At 35.6% G+C, this 18,450-nt stretch overlaps 1 protein-coding gene across 1 annotated transcript; it reads left to right on the top strand.

Moving 5' to 3' along the window:
* The first annotated feature begins 5,482 nt into the window (after positions 1 to 5,482).
* LOC105046718 (GDP-L-galactose phosphorylase 1) lies at positions 5,483 to 17,569 on the top strand. Its single transcript, XM_010925394.4, has 7 exons — positions 5,483 to 6,059; positions 11,658 to 11,776; positions 11,849 to 11,908; positions 12,002 to 12,232; positions 12,330 to 12,512; positions 16,183 to 16,434; positions 17,127 to 17,569. The coding sequence occupies exons 1-7, from the start codon at positions 5,966 to 5,968 to the stop codon at positions 17,331 to 17,333; spliced, it is 1,146 nt and encodes a 381-aa protein (XP_010923696.1). The 5' UTR covers positions 5,483 to 5,965; the 3' UTR covers positions 17,334 to 17,569.
* Positions 17,570 to 18,450: the final 881 nt, after the last annotated feature.

The raw sequence follows: 18,450 nt of genomic DNA on the forward strand, positions 1-18,450 counted from the left end.
CCATACATTTATATTTTGATTTTATAAGTGCTCTAGAGAATAAGTCTTAATTTTCATAAACTGTGACCTCATAGTCACACTTATATAGATGAGCTTCTAAGGATATTTATAATAATATACCATTCTATATTTATTGTTTTGATTTCATTAAGAATTAGACTCAACCTCGACAGTTGCAGTAAATGAGCGCTAACATCAATAGGGATAGGTCTAGAGAGATATCTTCTCAAGTGCTTCTCTTGATTACTCAATCAACTTGTTTTTATCCATTGAATCTATTTCATGGGATCTCTGCTCATATAGATTGGGGTGCCATTGAAGGTAATATAATCTATAGGCTCAAGCCCCATCCCCCTTGATGTATCTATCACTAAAGCTCTAGAGAATAAAAGGGTTAGTAAGGTTTTTCACAGACTTAACAAAGTTAAGTGACACAATGCCATTCCTTTCATGATCTTTGATCGATTTAATTCTGGCTTGTATGAATCTTGTTGTTTTGGTATTATGCTTCTTAGTTCTCCTGGGTTCTATAGAGTTGGATGGTAATTCATCTCTAGTGCTACTAGAGTGCAGGATAGATAAGTCTCTAGGTATTTGATTAATTTTATCTTTTAAAGAATAAATATTTTCAAAGAAAATGGGTTCTCTGAATTTAATTGTAGTACTATTATCAAATCCATTTATTTCATATTGTATTATTAAAAATCTATAAGCTATACTATACTATGTATAGCCTATAAACATATAATTAAGTGTTTTATCCAAACTTTTCCTTTTTAGGAGGTGGTATCCCTACTTTCACAAGGCACCCCCACACTCTAAAAAAGTTAAGGTTAAGCTTGTGACATTTTTTCATCTCATAAGGGGACTTATCGAAATCTTTATAGGGAACATGATTCAAAATTTTATAGATTGTTAACAATGTCTCTCTCCATAAATTGTTGGATAGGCTAGAACTGGCCAACATGGCATTTACCATATCAAGAAAGGTTCGATTCTTCCTCTCTGCAATCCCATTAGATTAGAAAGCATAAGGAGCAATATTTTCATGGGGATTTAATTGTAGTACTATTATCAAATCCATTTATTTCATATTGTATTATTAAAAATCTATAAGCTATACTATACTATGTATAGCCTATAAACATATAATTAAGTGTTTTGTCCTAACTTTTTCTTTTTAGGAGGTGGTATCCCTCTTTCACAAGGCACCCACACACTCTAAAAAAGTTAAGGTTAAGCTTCTGACATTTTTCCATCTCATAAGGGGACTTATCAAAATCTTTATAGGGAATATGATTCAAAATTTTATAGATTGTTAACAATGCCTCTCCCCATAAATTGTTGGATAGGCTAGAACTGGCCAACATGGCATTTACCATATCAAGAAAGGTTCGATTCTTCCTCTCTGCAATCCCATTAGATTAGAAAGCATAAGGAGCAATATTTTCATGGATTATACCTATGTCTTCAAAGAAGGCAGTAAACTCAATAGAGGTGTATTCTCCGCCTCTATCAAACTTCAAAATTTTAATTTTTTTTTTTCTATTTGATTTTCAATTTTAAATTCATAAAGCTTAAATTTATCCAAGATTTCATCTTTTGTTTTAATCAAATAGTCATGACGACATTTTGAAAAATTATCTATAAAAGTAATAAAATATCTTTTTCTACCTTTTTGTCAAAATATTGTTCATATCACATATATCACTGTGGATTAATTTCAATATTGATGTATTTTTTAAAATATGTTCAAAAGGTTTATGAGTTTATTTAACTTGTACACAGACTTCATATTTATTTAAAAAATTAATATCAAATTTTAGAATCAAATCTAAATTCATCATGCATTTTATGGTATTTTTATTTATATGACCTAATCTATCATGCCAAATATTATCATTTATAACATTATAAGCAAAGAAAGAACCATTTTTATTCATGAAAACTAGAAATTATATTAAATTTAAAGAGTCCATCTGATACATAACCCTTTCAAATAAATTTTTGACCCTTTAGGAGTACAATTTTATTTGACTCAAAGATGAACTTGTAACCTAACTAGATCAATAATGACCCACTAATAAAGTTCTTTCCCACATTAGGTATGTGTTGTACATTATGAAGGGATAAAATTTTTTCAAAAGTGAATTTGAGATCTATCCTTCCTTCTCCCAACACTTTGGCAATTATGCCATTGCCCATAGTTATGCTCTCAAGTTCTATATCCTAATAGATCACAAAGAGAGAGTGTTCAGAACTTATGTGCACATTTGCCCCGTATTAATCCACCAATCGATGGGAGAAATAGCTATATTAATTTTAGGGTACAAGGATATGAATCTTTCATTGGTTTGGTTCAAACCGAATGTCGCAATATTGGCTTGAGCTTGTTGGACGACAGATGCTTGGGTATAACCCTTCACTTTATCCTTTATATGGCGGCACTATTTTACAAAGTGTCATAATTTGCCATAGACATGGCATATCTTTTTTTCTTTTTGGATCTTAAATTTAGGTAGATTTTGGTTCTTTTTATTTTTATATTTATTTTGTTTCTTTATGATGTTGGTTTTAGCAACCATGTTGTCCTTAGAGGTTTTGGTATCTAGAGATCTATATTTTTTCTCTATTTGAATAGAGACCATTAGATCATCTAGACTCAGATTTTCTCTCTTATATTTGAGGAAGAGTTGAAAATTCTTCCACGAAGGGGAAGCTTATCAATAATAGTTGATACTTGTAGTTGTTCATCAAGATGGATTTTTCCTTGATAATGATCCTTTGAGTGAGATTTTGTAGTTCATGAACTTGCTCAAGAATCAGATGGCTATCAATCATTTTGTAATGAAAATATTGATCAATAATATATTCTTCCAATCCTACACTTTTTTTACCGTATTTTCTTTCTAAGGACTCCCAAAGTTCTTTTGAGATCCTTGTGTTGATGAAAATATCATAAATAGAATCGAACAAATAGCTTAGAATGCATCCGTGATAAATATAATCATCATGCAGAAACTTAGTCAAATATGACTCCTGGTTCTAATAGATAAAACCTTCTCTTATAACAGGAGTGTCCTCCATGACTATATAGTAGAGGTCTAAAGCAGGCTTGGACACCTTTTAAAGAAATGGTCATTAAATTTTTCAGATTTGAAAGAATTATCCTCAACAAGAGCTATAGGATAAAAAGAGACCTTGTAATTTCTCTAAAAAATGTTAAAAATAAAGATTAAAAAATGACAAAATCTTATTACCGGAACGCTACAAAATAGTTTGATCACTGGTCGAACAAGATCCGAGGCATACTAGGCACTGACTTTTTGAAAAATTTTGACCATCTTTTCAGCATGAGCTTTAGGCTCAGTTCTCCTCCAACATACAATGGATTTGATCTACTAGAGGTGTTGTGACTTTGGTAGATCTCGATGAACTCACAGTTGGTCAGAAGTCAGATAAGAAGATAGACAAGAGGGGGAATATAGTTGTGAGAGTGGAGAAGGAAGTAGCTCCTTATTCTTAAGCTACTTTAGATGGGAGAATGAGAGGATGTTATAGCTAATGGGCTAGTTAGGGGCTCCTCTTATAAGCAACCAAAGGTATAACCCTTATACAGGTCCATTAAGACCCATTACCACATAAATAAATCAGTCCAATAACTCTCCTCCAATGATCAAAAAAAGAATCAAAATTTTAAATAAAAAATATAATAATTAAAATATTTAATATATAATAAATATTTGAAATGATAAAAAACGATCAAAAATCTTTGAACTTTATTCCATATATAACATTTTGTTCGTTGGCCTAGACTTGGTTAGATCTAACCTAATCAATTTCAAGTAGGTTTTCAGGGAAGTAAGATGAATAGCTCTATTTTTATTTTTCATTTCATTTAAATTTTAATAACTAATATTTAAGTAAAGAAAGTGAGGAACTCATGTTGGAGTTAGATGGGATGTTTCTGTTTCCCTTCTAGGTGTAGAGATATCTTTTCTAGTTCATACATATTATACTAAAATTTTTGAATGTTACTCCATGTATATGTCCTCCTTTCTTTCAACATTAGAGGGAATTCTGGATGTCTCTGAAAATGACCTCTTTCTTTTAATCTCATGTACCACATCATCTACACTATTATGTCGAGAAAAGATGTAATCTAGCCAACTTTCATTGATTGTAGGTCTAACTAAGCTTGATTAGAAATTGATTTCAAGCTTGAACTCTAGATAAGCTCAATTTGTTTAATTATTATTTCAAGCTCGATTTGAGATTAATTTCAAATTGAGTGAAAAAAAGATCCTAATTGATTGGCTTGATAATCCCATATTGCATTACAAACAATTTCAGTTTGAATCAAACTCCATTTAATCTTGATTTCAAACTTGGTTTAAGCTTAAATTAATATTTAATTAATTTAAAAGATTAGAAAACACAAATTAAAGCTTTAATCCAACTATTCATTATCTATATCATGTTATATATAATATTAATATATTTGAGTCTTATCGAGCCCAATTGACTTAAAAATTAATTTCATGCATGTTTTGTTGGTTAAAGCTTGGTTTATTTTTCTTTCTAAACCAAGATCAATTCAACTTCTTAGTTCATTTGACAACCCTAATGCATGTTCTAGTGCTTGACATAATTGCTATTAGAGGATTAATGAAATTTATATGATCAGTGCCTTATCTTATGGATACATGGGGTTGTGATGTGAAGTTCCTAACCTTTAATGAAACCATGTTGATTGTGGAGTGTGGTTGGTTCCTGGATTTTGGGAGCGTTTGCCCTCCTTTTAGCGGCAAATTAAACCCTCCCAGCATATACCCGGTAGATGCGCCTCAACGCAACGGTCGTGATGTGCGACGCTATTAGTACTGTTAACAGATGGACTTTGAGCTCTCCTGGACGTTCGCGGAATCACGCGTTGTACCTCTCGGCTTTCGCTTTCCCCAAGACGACCGACTCCTCTCACCCTTCCGCGGCCTCGTCGTGGAAGAACCCTAGGTATCTTCAATCGCCCTTCCTCCACCCGCCTCTTCTTCTCTGTTTCTCTTTCTCCAGCATTTGTTCCATGCCCTTTCCTGCGAAGTTTTCGTGGTTCAATTGCGCTTGTTGGAGAATTATGGTTTTCGATTTGGTCCCAAGGGGAAATTCTAGTTTTGTTGTGCTTAATTTTTCGTAATCTAGGGGTTTGAAGCTATATATTACTGGTAGTCTTCGATTATTTTGTTTGCATCGGAATTCCTGACTGTTTCTTTATTTTGCCACTAAAACGAGGGCAAATGCTCCAATTTATTGGTAGTCTTCTTTATTTTGCTCCAATTTATTGGTAAGTCTTTGTTTGAAATATATAGTTATTCCGTTCTGGGGATCTCTCAGTTGATGATAAAATCTTTATATATGTGGGATTTTTGTATGTGTAAGAGAATATATTGCGTGTAATTTGATCAAAATAGGTGTGAATTCTTCGCAGAGCCTTCTCGGTTGGAAGAAGGGTATATTTGGAAGCTTCTGATTTCAGAAATGCAATTAGGATCTGTTGAATCTTCGGAGATATAAGTATAAGACTTTGAGCAGTCGACGCAGTTGACAGCTGGAATTAAGACTTCTTGGTGTTCCGTGAATTGCTTAATTGCTGATCTATGCTGGGAGATTCTTGGGAATTGCTGTTGCTGTTTGGGAATTGCTGGTGCGATTGGGGGTGGATCCACTAAATCAACCACGGCTCTAAGCAAAGAATATCGTCTTATTATTAGAAGGGGAAGAGAATGCTTGCAAGGTTTCCCTAAGTTTTTGCTTGCTTCCCCTTCCTTCCATGGTGGGCGGGGTGCCCTACCATCTGCTGGTGGGCATCCTTCAGATCTGACATTCCTTGCTGGCGGTGGTTCTGAAGTTTGATCAAGCTTTAGTTTTGTAGATTTTCTTAGTTAGTAGTACACTCGAGCATCGTAAAAGTATGGTATCAGTCACTCAGGTTGAAGGGGAATGCCGATTTCTGAAGCAGAATGCTGGTTCGGAACAGTCCAAATGTAACAAAATGCCTTTCACAGGTTTTCCTTCCTCCTTGTTGCTTTATGTTTCATTCACATGTTTTCCCCTTTACATTATTGTTAACATGCCCGCTTAATTAGAAGATACATTCTTCACATGGAAATGCATGCTGGCTTTTGCTTTCTTTTTGCTGTCATGTTAGGTTGGTCATGGAGTTCTTTTAATGCAATTTATTGTATACTCATTAGCATGATGCACTTATGTAGACAAGCTAAAATTCTAATCTGCACTTGAATATTTTTTTGGCAGACTCTTGCTTTTGTTTCTTTACTTTGCCCCCTTATAATCAGATCATCTTCTTCCATATATTGGGTGTTAGATCTGTGTCTTTGTTCTTTGCTGTCTTCTTATAATTTAATGATATTTGGTTCAGAAAATAGCCAGATAAAAGTAAATTATCTACTAATATGAGGATTAGTTTTAGAAGCCTAAAATGCGATGAACAAGGAACATGCTCAAGTCACATGATAGGATAACATCACAAACCCAAACAGTGTTTCTCCATTCAATCATGTGGCTGGTATTTTATCGATCTCATTTTCATAAATAAATATATGATGGACAGAGCTTATTTTTCAGCTTTCTTGCTTTTTCACAGTATTCAATCATGGAAATGGATAAAAAATTGCCCTTCATCATCAATCTTCTGGATTTTTGTGCCATTATCGCTCTTGCATTAGTTGTTGCAGCTTTAGGACACTAATCATAATGTGTATGCAAGGCATGCAGCTAATGCTAAAGCTTTTACGTATATGACAAACTTTTAAAAAAGTATCATGAATTATGTGCTAATATCCCTTCTTGATAAAATTGTTTAAGATCTATGTAGCATATAACATTCTTAATCTATATAAGTTGAAGTTTTACCATGACCAACAAGTGACCATTACTTTGGATTTTGAAGGATGTGAGACTATTAGTATGCATAGAATCATGGGAATCCCAACTTGAGGAAGAGTTTCCTCTTGGGATGCTTCCTTCTCAGAGTCCAATAGTCTTAGGATCCCTTTTTATAGAAGTTTGGTCTGGTTTAAACCTCTATGGAGGTACTCTTATTATGGTTACAATAGAAATTAAAAAGCTTTGAGATAAGCTGCTTCTATGATGTTAGGATTAGGATATTGCTAGTATGTGATGTAACTTATCTGATTTTGGGCTAAAAGCATTTGAGCACCTTCATGTTATTTTATTTAATGATTGATACAAATATGACTTTGGATGATTTAACTGAATGGAAGATATTTTACTTGTAGTTAGAAGGAAAATATAACGGTGTGTTTGGTAGGGGTTTTTTAACCATGGAATAAGCCATTTATTCCATGGTATTCTTGCCAAACACCAAAATTGGGGCAAGGAATAGGCTTATACGGGATAAACCCTTGTCAAACAACATAACCCTATTCTCGCAGTACCCGTGGGTGGGCTTTTTTCCTTTTGTTGGGGGGGGGGGTGGTGGGGATGTCTATTACTCCAATTTTTGGCATCTCCTTATTTCTCCTGATTACCATTCAACCCCTCTCCTTCGATTCCTCTCCCTTTGTCAAATCCCTCCCTCTTGCCTAGCATCAATGATACTCCTTTGCAGGGCCTCTTTCTAACAAGCCCATTTGGGTCCATGACAACCGGATCCACTCCTTCGATTGGGTTATTAGGGTTTGTTCTTGGACATCGAGGGTGAAACTGCTCTTCGATGCTCCTTTTCCTTTATTCTCTTCTGTTGGTTGCTTGATGCACCGCTAGGTTGTCTGCTCCAATATCATGGCACTTTGTCCCTGCTTCTAGTTGGGTGTCTTGTTTTGGTCTTTGTTCCATTGCCAAGGTATGGCTCTCATGCCCACGAGTTGATAGGTTCGTTATTTTGATGAATGTTGATGGATGACTGAAATATTGGGTTGGTGTTCTCAAGTTTGTTCCTCTATTGAGTGATCCAGGTCTTGAATTTTTTGAATGGAGAATTGCATCATCCAATGTTCATGATATGCTTCACAGATGTTCTAATTGGTCTTAGGATGGATGATGCTTGGTGATGGATTTGTTTTCCTATGTTTTTTGTCCATTTAGATGGATTTGGACAAGCCAATACTCTTAAATAGTTAGCCATTTTTTGTTTAGAAAGTGTTGGCCAAAGTTGTGTATCGGCTTGGGCATCATGTGATGGATGAATTGAAGGGCATGTATGGTGGGCATCATAATACTACCACATTTTGATATGCATTCATATGTGGCTATTTCTAAATAAGTAATATATGGGCAATTGTGTCCTTACTATATTCTACGAGTTCAGGAGGTAATGGAGGGGAGAGGCTGCAGTTGGTGGGTGGTTGCACCCACATTCAACCTTACCTCATTATACTTGGCCATTTTTTCATAAATGATGGAAGGGCAATTTGGTCCAAATGATTAAGAAACACCACTTATCCCCTCGACTTATTTCTCTCACCAAACAACATATCCCATACTGATCCATTCAACCAAACACATAAAAATCTATTCCTCGACTTATTTCTCTCACCACACTATACTTATCCATCCAACCAAACTACATGCACTATATTTATCCATCCAACCAAACGCACAATCTTATTTCATAGTATAGGCCTATCCCTCTAAACTTACCTGAATAACTTTCCATTATTCTTTCAAAATTTATCCTGCAACCAAACACAACCTATGTCTACTTGACATATTGTCAGCAATCAATGACCACATCATGTGGGCATTGTTACTCTTGATATCTTGAATCATGCCTTTCTGTCAATTTTATTATATTTTCTAAGTTCTAATTTTATCTTTGCTTCACCGCACACTCATGCTGTGTAAACTAATATTTGAAGGATCTTTTAGGTTCATCTTCATGAGTAGTGGAATAGGAATTTCGACTTTGGTCTCAATTCAGTGTTTGGTAAAGCAATAAACAGAAGAACAATATTTCTTTTGGAATCACAATTCCTTCAGTTGAACAAATAGGGGTTCCACTCATAAACGGGAGGAACGCTCATTTCCATAGAATTGTAATGAACTAATTAGCAACATTTGAGGTATAAAATCGCAACAAATAATAAATTTGATATAAATTAATAATAGATGATTATGATATAAAATAAAAATAACTTAATTACTATTTAATTAAAATTATTATCTTATTAGAAAATAGTGAAATCGTCAAGTAACATTCTGTGTAATAGTTTCTCAATTATTACTTATAGGTTTACTATGTATTACATACCAACAAATGAGCACTATGCAATGCATGTTAAAGGAAAAATTATTAAAAATAAAAGTGTGAATCTAAATAGGAAAATTAAAATATATTAGAGTTAAAATCAATTAAAACAATAAATTTAATTATAAAATATAAAATAAAAATGTATGAAAAGCTGCATCTTTCACAAAATGTGGCGTTAAATAGAGTGGAATGGAGGAAAAGGATTCTTGACCCCAAGTTTGGGATCAAAGCTGAGTTGAGTTGTGTTGAGTTGATTTATGAAGATTAGAGTAACAACATACCTTATTAAAATACCAAAGAATATAAAATAAAACATAAGAAACTATTTTAATTAAAAATTATAAGATATGAATAAATATTGGATCAAACAATTATAAGAATATAAATAAATTAAATAATAATTATAATTGTAAAATTAAATTTAAACTATCAAATATAAATAAATATCAAATGTAACTAAAAAATTTAATTAACACAAAAATAGAAAGTACATAATATAGAATGTAATAAAGTAGGTCATAATAAACAAAAAAGAATACCATAAAAGAAATAAAAAAGTATTAATTAAAAAGGAAAATATAAAGTAAAAAAGAAAGTAATGTATAAGTAAAAATAAATAATGGGCATATAGCATTATAATAGTTGTTGCTGATAAGTTCGTCATATAGATATATATTGAAATAGTCCCTCGGAAGAATTGCAATGATCATTATTTTAAGATTTATTTCTATTCCTTAGTCAGCATCGTTTAGAAAATTTATGTAAAATTGATTATATCGTAATATATAACTAGCTAAATTAAATATTAGAATTTAATTGCTATTCCTTTTTCATGTATTGCTTTGTTTCATGCTTAAACAATAGAATAGGAATCATGATTCCGATTCATTGACTTCCACTCCATTCCTTTATTTGCTCTACCTTTTTCTATCTTCATGGCACCTATAATGATGCTATGGCCATGGTCACTTTCCTAACCCTCTTTGTAGGAAATATCCATCTTTCATGCTATTCTTGGTTTTTGTCTAGTAGAAAAGAAAAGAAAGTTGAGAATTTTCCATTGTTTGGTTGCAACAAGAAAATCAAGGAGAAAGTTGTTAAAAGCCTCATCTTAATAAAATTTTCTACAAGAGACTCAGTTTGTTTTTCTTTCTTAAAATTTCTACCTTTTAGGAAGGGAAAATTTGGCCACAAATTTTCTTTCAGAAATTTTCCTTTTGATTTTATTTCGATTATCAAACATTGGAAAAGAAGATTCCACCATAACTTTCTTTTCTTTCTCTTTCTCGGCAGCCAAATAGAGTCTAAATGTTTTCATTCTTTTACCCACTATTTTAGTCATCTTGTTTATCGGGAGTAGTTTGGAGAAATTGTAGTTGATGGTATGTTGGTGGGATAGCAGGATCAAAAGGCTCTCCAATCTCATGTAATTCTTTCTTCCTCTCCCTTCCCTCCTTTAATGAGTCGCATTATCCTTCTCAGCTTGCAAGATATCATATGAGAAGGTATCTTAGCAACCAAACATTCCCTCGTTTTCCCATTTCTGTGGATTTGATCATGTTACTATCCACAATGCATTGCCAATTTTACCTCCATTATTCTCTCTTCAGATTTATTTCTACTGAATTCTGTTGCTACTTCTTCCTTAATGAACTTGATTAGCCCAGAGAATGTATTCTGATTACATTTTTGTGATGCCATTATGGGTGTCCCATGGTCGTCAAAGGTTACCCTCTCTCTCTCTCTCTCACTCTGTGTGTGTGTGTGTGTGTGTGTGTGTGGTGTGCTAGAGGGGTTAAGGCCTCTCACTTGCATCTGGGAAAAACACAAACCCAACTGTCAGCCTGAGTAACTGGGTTTGGGTCTAGTTCAGCAGGGAAAACAGAAGTGCTCACAGCCTTTGCTGGGCTGTTGCAGGCTATTCCAGCAAGCAGATCTGCTAATCAGTTTCCCTTCCTGAAAATGTCAATGGCTTAACAACAATCAAATTGTGAAGCATTCTTTGAATACCACCATATAAGGATGCACAGAGGCAGGGGAAAAGGTCACTTTTGTACGTAGAAATTTCCATCTTTAACCCATTTCTGGTAAAAATTCATAATCAGATTCTTGGAGAAGATGTTAACAATTTGCTATTTTGCTTAAATCATCGAAATAGCACATCCTTTAAAAATCATGGAGGGGCCTTTCTAGTTGTTTCACTGGTTTAGTAAAGTTTATTTCTTTGTGAGAATAAAACCTTGAGCTGGCATGCTCAGCATCTGAAACCTAATCCAATTTTGTCTGATGTTGAGTTGTTTTCCTTTCTACTTTCATTTAGCAAGCACTATTAACTAGATACAATTTTTCCTATTTTTTGGTAAATTTTCAGGTACCACCACACATGTTTACCAGCTTGGTAATCCTGCTGAAGGGAATGGTGGCCATGTGGGCTTCTCATACACTGCTGAAGATGGACAAAGTTTACTGGATGCCCTTCTTCTTTCTCAGGTACATCACCTTGATGAATATTCTGTATATTTCAGGACTAATCTTTTGAATCTATCAATTGTTACCTTTCAGTGGGAAGATCATGCATGGAAGGGTCAGCTCAAGTATGATGTTACTGCTTGTGAAATGAAGGTGCTCTTTCTGATACTAATTAATACAATTCATGTCTTTTTTTTTATGGACTTCCAGATTTGCTATAAGCCCCAGTGTATGATGCCTCTGCAGGTTGTTGGCGGTGGAAAGAATTTCATCGTTCAGTTGAATGAGAATTGGAATCCAAATTTTCTGACAGAATTTGAGAACAACGTCCTCCAACCTTTGGAGTCTATCAAGTCGAGTTATATGAAAACTCACGAGCAGGATATACTTTTTTGCATCACACAGGGAGAAAGGGAGAGCTCTGAGATTATTTTTTCGACCATGGTACCAAAAGATGAAATACTGGTTGTTGTTAATGTAAGTAAATAAGCCGTATGTATATGATGTATTTTTAAGCTATCTGCTTAAGATACTTTATTCTTATTTATCATTAATTTTAATTTCCTTTTGTAAGGCAAATCCTGTTGAGTATGGTCATGTTTTCTTGATACCATACAAGATCCATCGATTGCCTCAGTCTCTGGACAAGAAGATGTTTGGATTGATCACACAGATTGCTGTTGAAGTAAATAACTGCTCTTTCCGTATTTTCTTCGACCACAGTGCTTCTCCTTGTTCAAATCAAATATATTTTCAGGTAATAATATTATTGACTGTTGTTGTGCATTGATGGGCTTTAGCTTGTATATTATCAAGATTTTCTTCTGTATGTACAGATCAGCATAATTTTGACCCTTAAAAAACTGGCTTAGGTATAAGGTCAAGTTCTCATTGGGTTGGCTTATCTTGTATGTTTAATAGGATTTTGCTCGGAAGTTTGCACTGTTTCTAAGACCAGATTTAGTATGGGATTGGTTGAGCCTTATTCTAGATATATTGCTTATTCTTGGAATACGATTGTGCCATACTATAGAATTCAGGTTGGGCCTGGCTACCCTAGTTCTTCAGTCCAGACTCATGCAACTCGTAACCAGCTTGACACTTTTGGTCCGCAGCCTGACAGAAGTGGTGAGTAGTATGTAATGTGTTGAGGTTGGTTTAGATATAGTTTAACCGAACCTGAGTATCACCTCCAGTATTTTGTCATTGAGCATGACCTAGAATTGTGTTGTCTTATACATTCACGAGCATTAATAGCTTAAAATGGTTGATGGGTTGTGCCTCAGTTTTTCCAATGCATAAATTTGGCCAGGGTTTGGAGCACATATCCTGGCTTCTGTTGTTAGTCTATGTGTCATGAGTTGAACATTAAATACTCAATTGTCATATACGAAGAGGTCTCTCTCGTATGAGATATTTGTACGCATTTCTTAAATCCATGCGATGATACTATTAGAACAAAGTGATTTGAAGCTACTTAGTAGTAGTATTATTATCATTATCATTTTCATTTAGTTGACAACTATTATCATTACCATTGTTATCATGACTACACTTTGCAAATTTTCTGACCATTTACATAATTTCTTAACAATTTCTATTAGCACACCTGACAAATTATGTTAAAATTTATAATAATCCTTTTATATTTTCGCTTATAACTCTAATGTGTTCGTATTTTTCACATTATCTCTTGAATTACACAATCCTCATGATTTTCTTGACTTCATATTTTGCTGAATTGAAATGAAGCTCGGCCAATGCATGAGTTCATCCTGCTAAGTAGCATAGCTTTCTGTAATGGCTGATATGCATCAAAACATGCTGAAGAAGCCATAAGATTTTTGAAATCTGATATAGAGGATATGTTGTATGCAACAATGAATGGAAAACCAGAAGTATGCATTATTTTTTGGGTAATATGTACTACTTCAACAACAAAAAGAAAAATTCTTGATTATTTATATGACTATGAGCCCCTATGTGTGTCTTGATAATAATGGTCTTACCTTGAGAGACCTATTGATGCCATCTTATCCAGTCTTTTGAGAAAGGTATTTATTTATTTATTGATTTATTTATACACTACATTTCTCAATGTAGTGTATAGAATATGGTATTTTTCTAATTTTATTATTATACCAATTACCAAGTGATATGTTGCCCCATTACCATTTCACAGTATGCAAGTATTTGGCTCCCATGCCTCCACAATATAGGTGAAAGGATGTCACTGATTTGAGTTGTCTTTGCAAGGGTTCCCACTTAGATGGTTCTACTGCATTACACGATATCTCTCTCTTTTTATTGTTTTTGTGCATTTCACATCCAAAATTTTATAAAACATAATTATACCTATTTGCAAATTGACCTAGATAATGTCAATTTTAGTTGCAAAAAGCCCCTTCCCTTGGCCTGTTGTCTTCCCATTTAACCACTAACCCTAGTTAACTCAACCAGAGTTAGTAAATGACAACCCTATCTGCAGTTATTCTCAACCAAGGTCCCCAAACTAAAGTATACATAGCTTCTCCAATCAAATGGTTGTGCACTCATCCTACCTGTGCGGTCATTGCTGGTACAGGAGGTGACCTTGAGGTGTTCCAAGTTCAAGCCTTTTGGGATGGACCTGTACAAGTGGTTGTGACTCAAATCCAGGCATGTGGTTGTCAAGGCTAACATGCTCCGCATGTGACTTCGGAGGCAATTATACCTTCCCCACCCTCACCCCCCCCCCTACAACCCACCCTGCAAAAAAAAAAAAAAAAGAAAAAAAAGGAAGGGTTCCTGCTCTAATTCAAGATCCCCAAAAACATGGGTCTTAATGATTTTCAATGGGATTTGGCTGGAGATCTAGTTCCTGTCCTAGTATAGTGAGAAAAGCATGTCCTTGAGCCCAACCGAGATCTGGTTTTGGGGGAGGGCATGGCTGAGCATGTAAAGATCTTGAAGTTGGGTGGGATCTGGCTGGAGATTTGGTTGTTGCTTCAATTGAAGTTCTTGGCTATGTTGAGGACAGCTAGGTGGGTGAGGCAACTGATGTGTGCTGAGAGAGGGACGAAGAGGTAGTTTTCAATGTGGTCAAGGATGCACAGGAAGGGAGGTGAGGCAGGGGTGATGGGGCCGAAGATCTACTTCTAGTTGGTGAGGATGAGGGTGGTGAGGTGTTTGAGGAAGTAGATCTCTGAGAATGTAAGGGACACGAGGCCACCAGAGCGGTTGGCACATGAGAGGATAGGGTCCTCGGATTCGCCTCGAAGGATGAGGTTGACAATGTGGCCATAACTGATGTTGCATCATCGAGAGAAGTAGTTGAGGCTGGTCTGGGAGAAGATTGTGAGGTAGCACTCGAAGAGGGGTGTAATGTCAAGAGGGTGGTGCAATTTGACAATGGAGTGGAGGGAGAGAAGAAGAGAATAGAGAAAGGAACTATTGGAGGCTTTGTCTGGTTGATGGAGGAGCTGCCACCAATATTGAGTGACACCATTGTACATCTAGTCCATATTGGAGCCCTTGAGGAGGTTGAGGTTGGAGAGGGAGTGGCGACTGCCCTTCTTGAGGACAACTACCTTGTAGCTGGCTTGGGTGAGGATGCCGGTGATTACACTACCTTTAGAGCCAGATCAACAGACCATGATGTTGCAGCAAATAGGGATGCTTCTTGTGGATGGTGAGGAGAGAGGCTGGTATGAGAGGGCAGTAGCGAGGGCATCTCTAGGACTCTTCATGTGGACCAAGACATGATGGTGGGCCGAACAGATGGTCTTCACTATTGTGGTCAATGTTTGACTAAGCATTTGACCTGGTCATCAAATTCAGTATTGGGCCTAGGGTAGTCTAATACATTCCAAGCTAGATGGACAATCGGTTAAAGCTGGCACACTAAGGGGATATGGGTAATTTTATCGCCTAATTTACGGCAGTCCCATGAAACACCTTACTAATGGTGGTCCACAATCTGTTATAAATTTGCATGTTTGTTGCAGTTTAAACAGACATTATCTGGATTGATTTGTAAAATGGGGAGGGCAGATTTTATATGCAATTAAAATAAAATCATGGTCTGGTATGAAAAAAAATCCCTTTTTTAGAGTAATCTCTTATATTCATGTAAAATGTTGTGTTCTATGGTTTATAGTAATATCTGAGCTATGACATTGATCGGTGCTTTATATAGGCTGTATTCACCCTTTTGCCATCATTTTTAAAAAGCTCTGCCACCTCTATTAAGTTTTTAATACCACACCTGGAAAAAAGATTCAAAAAATTATGCATATCTTCTGCTAAATTAAGGTTACAACACTATTAAACAGTGGGATGTATGGATTTTTTCAGCGAAGATTGATGTATGGATTTTTTCAGCGAAGATTGTGGTAAATGTATTAACAAACTAATCAGCTGACATTGTTATTCCAATTCTGCTGCAGGCTAGTTACTTTGCGAACCCTTTACCTGTGGAGGTTCTTCCGACTGTCCCTGTATACGGTGATGTGCTAACAACAGGGATATGTATCTGTGAAGTTGCAGATTATCCTCTTAAGACCTTAGTTTTCACGAGCAAGAACTTGAAAGCGCTAGCTGATATAGTAGCAGAAATCTGTTCCACCTTGCATAACCATAATGCTGCATTTAATCTGCTGATATCCGATTGTGGCACAAAAATGTTCTTGTTTCCTCAGGTAAGCATGGTAGTTTCTGAGTATGTGATATGCTGTTCTCTATCCACTTCTTTTTATTTTGGCTACTCTTACATTACCTTCCTTCCTTGAGCTTGAGGTGCTTGAATTTGATTGAGTGAAAACAAGGTAAAACCAAATGATTGCTGCCTGTTACTGAGTTAGAAAAATGCTTTTTAAAAAAACGTTTTCATCTGTTGGAGAAAGGATAGTTGCAATGAATGAGATGTAGGTTTAGAGAAACTATATCTCAACATTGTCACTATGGAATGCTTGAAAGGAATCTCTTTCTCATGGAATTATTAAAGACTGTATTTGTCTAGAAAATGTCTAGTTAAATTGCTTGAACACTTCAAGTTCTTACGTTAAGCCTTTGCTGAACCAATAGCAATAGCTGTTATCTTGGTGATACCACCTATCTGTCAGGGGACGATGCATCAGCTAAATAGAGATTGTTGAACCTGTTCTAATCTTCTGCTGTAGCTGGTTGGTCCATGCATAGAAGATAGATTGCTAGAGTTCCTATAAGTTAGCAGTCTAATTTTTGTCAGATAGCTTCCTTGCAGTCGCCAGAACCTCCATATGCTGTTGCTTTTGAAATCAGGCCTTCTTTCATGTGATCCTGATCAGATAATAACTAGTATTTGTTTCTTTGTGTTAAATAATAACATAGCTGTTTGTGTGTGTTTAAACAGGTCCATAAAGCGCTCATGGGTTGCCACCTTTCTGCTTGGGAATGTGGGGGCTATTTTGTTTACGACACCAAATCTGATTTTGATTGTGTGTCTGAGGTGGAAATAATAAAGAGTATGGCTTCCATTTCGCTTGACAACAGCAGCTTCCAAGCTCTGAAGCAGCTTTGCTGCAATATTGCAAATAGACTCACTTTTGGAGATGAATAGCCTTACTGTTTGGAGCAGTCAGTATTTACCTAAGATGGTTTGATGTTGTTTGTTTAGTATCAGTACTTGTGCACAGTTTATTGTTATTTCTAGGAATTATGCAACCTGAAGTCTGTGCAATTACAAACAATATCCATGTACTATTGCCTTTGAATTGCATTCTGTCGAGATGCTATGATTGAAAATTTTATGTTTACGTTACCTGTGAGATGCTATGGCATCCCTCTTTCCTTGCACTTGAGATGTATGCTTGGGTCTTAATTAGGTTCTTAAGTGGTATACATGGTTAATTTCCACTAAGATTGAGCGATGGAGTTGGTTTGGAAGCTGGTTAAGATTCTGTGAACCCCAGGCATCTGATTGTGGATGCATAAGTGAACAATAAACTATTTGCTGCCATGAGTAAGATTGAAGGAACCAAATGATTTGTTTCCTGCTTCTGTCTTCCCATATCTCTCTTCACTCTACACTTGGTATAAAACTCTACTTTTAATTCTCCATTATCTCAATGAAAGTTCGGTGGGCTTGTATCCTTTCCATTTCCTCAAAAAAGGACTGAAGTAACGAAATGAGCGCAATCCGGTTAGAGAAGATGCCATTGTGTGTGTTACTGCTGCTTTTAACTTTTTTGGTTGCTTCTCTGTTCCAAGTACTGGCTGTGATTTCATCAAACCATGGAATGCATGATATGATATTGTTTTACCCCTTTTCTGATTTCTGTTTTCTGAATTGATCCAATGCCAACTTACTTGTGGATATCTATTTCCTTGCAAAGTGACCTGAGTTGCTCTTTTCAAGTGAGTGTGTTCATGTAAATCTGTGCAAGTTGTTAGATAAAGGCACGTCTTGAATTGCCATTACAACTACTAACCCTAGGGTGTTGTCTTGATCTTCTTGCCGCTGCTGACCTAGACTCCAAGTGAAGAAGGCCTTAGCCAATGACCTCCCCAAAACTAATCGAGGCGGCATAAGTGGAGTTTTGAAGATTAAGGATTGGGTTGGGTGCTCCAGCAAAAAAGAGAGTCATTCTAGTTGTGAGATTATTCTTCTACAAGAGATGAAAACTGTATATCTGACATAGGAGTCTTCTGTAGAGATTTTTACAGGCCGGAAAGCC

This window comes from Elaeis guineensis, chromosome 6 (genome assembly GCF_000442705.2).
Source record: "Elaeis guineensis isolate ETL-2024a chromosome 6, EG11, whole genome shotgun sequence".
In the NCBI taxonomy this organism is placed as follows: Eukaryota; Viridiplantae; Streptophyta; class Magnoliopsida; order Arecales; family Arecaceae; genus Elaeis; species Elaeis guineensis.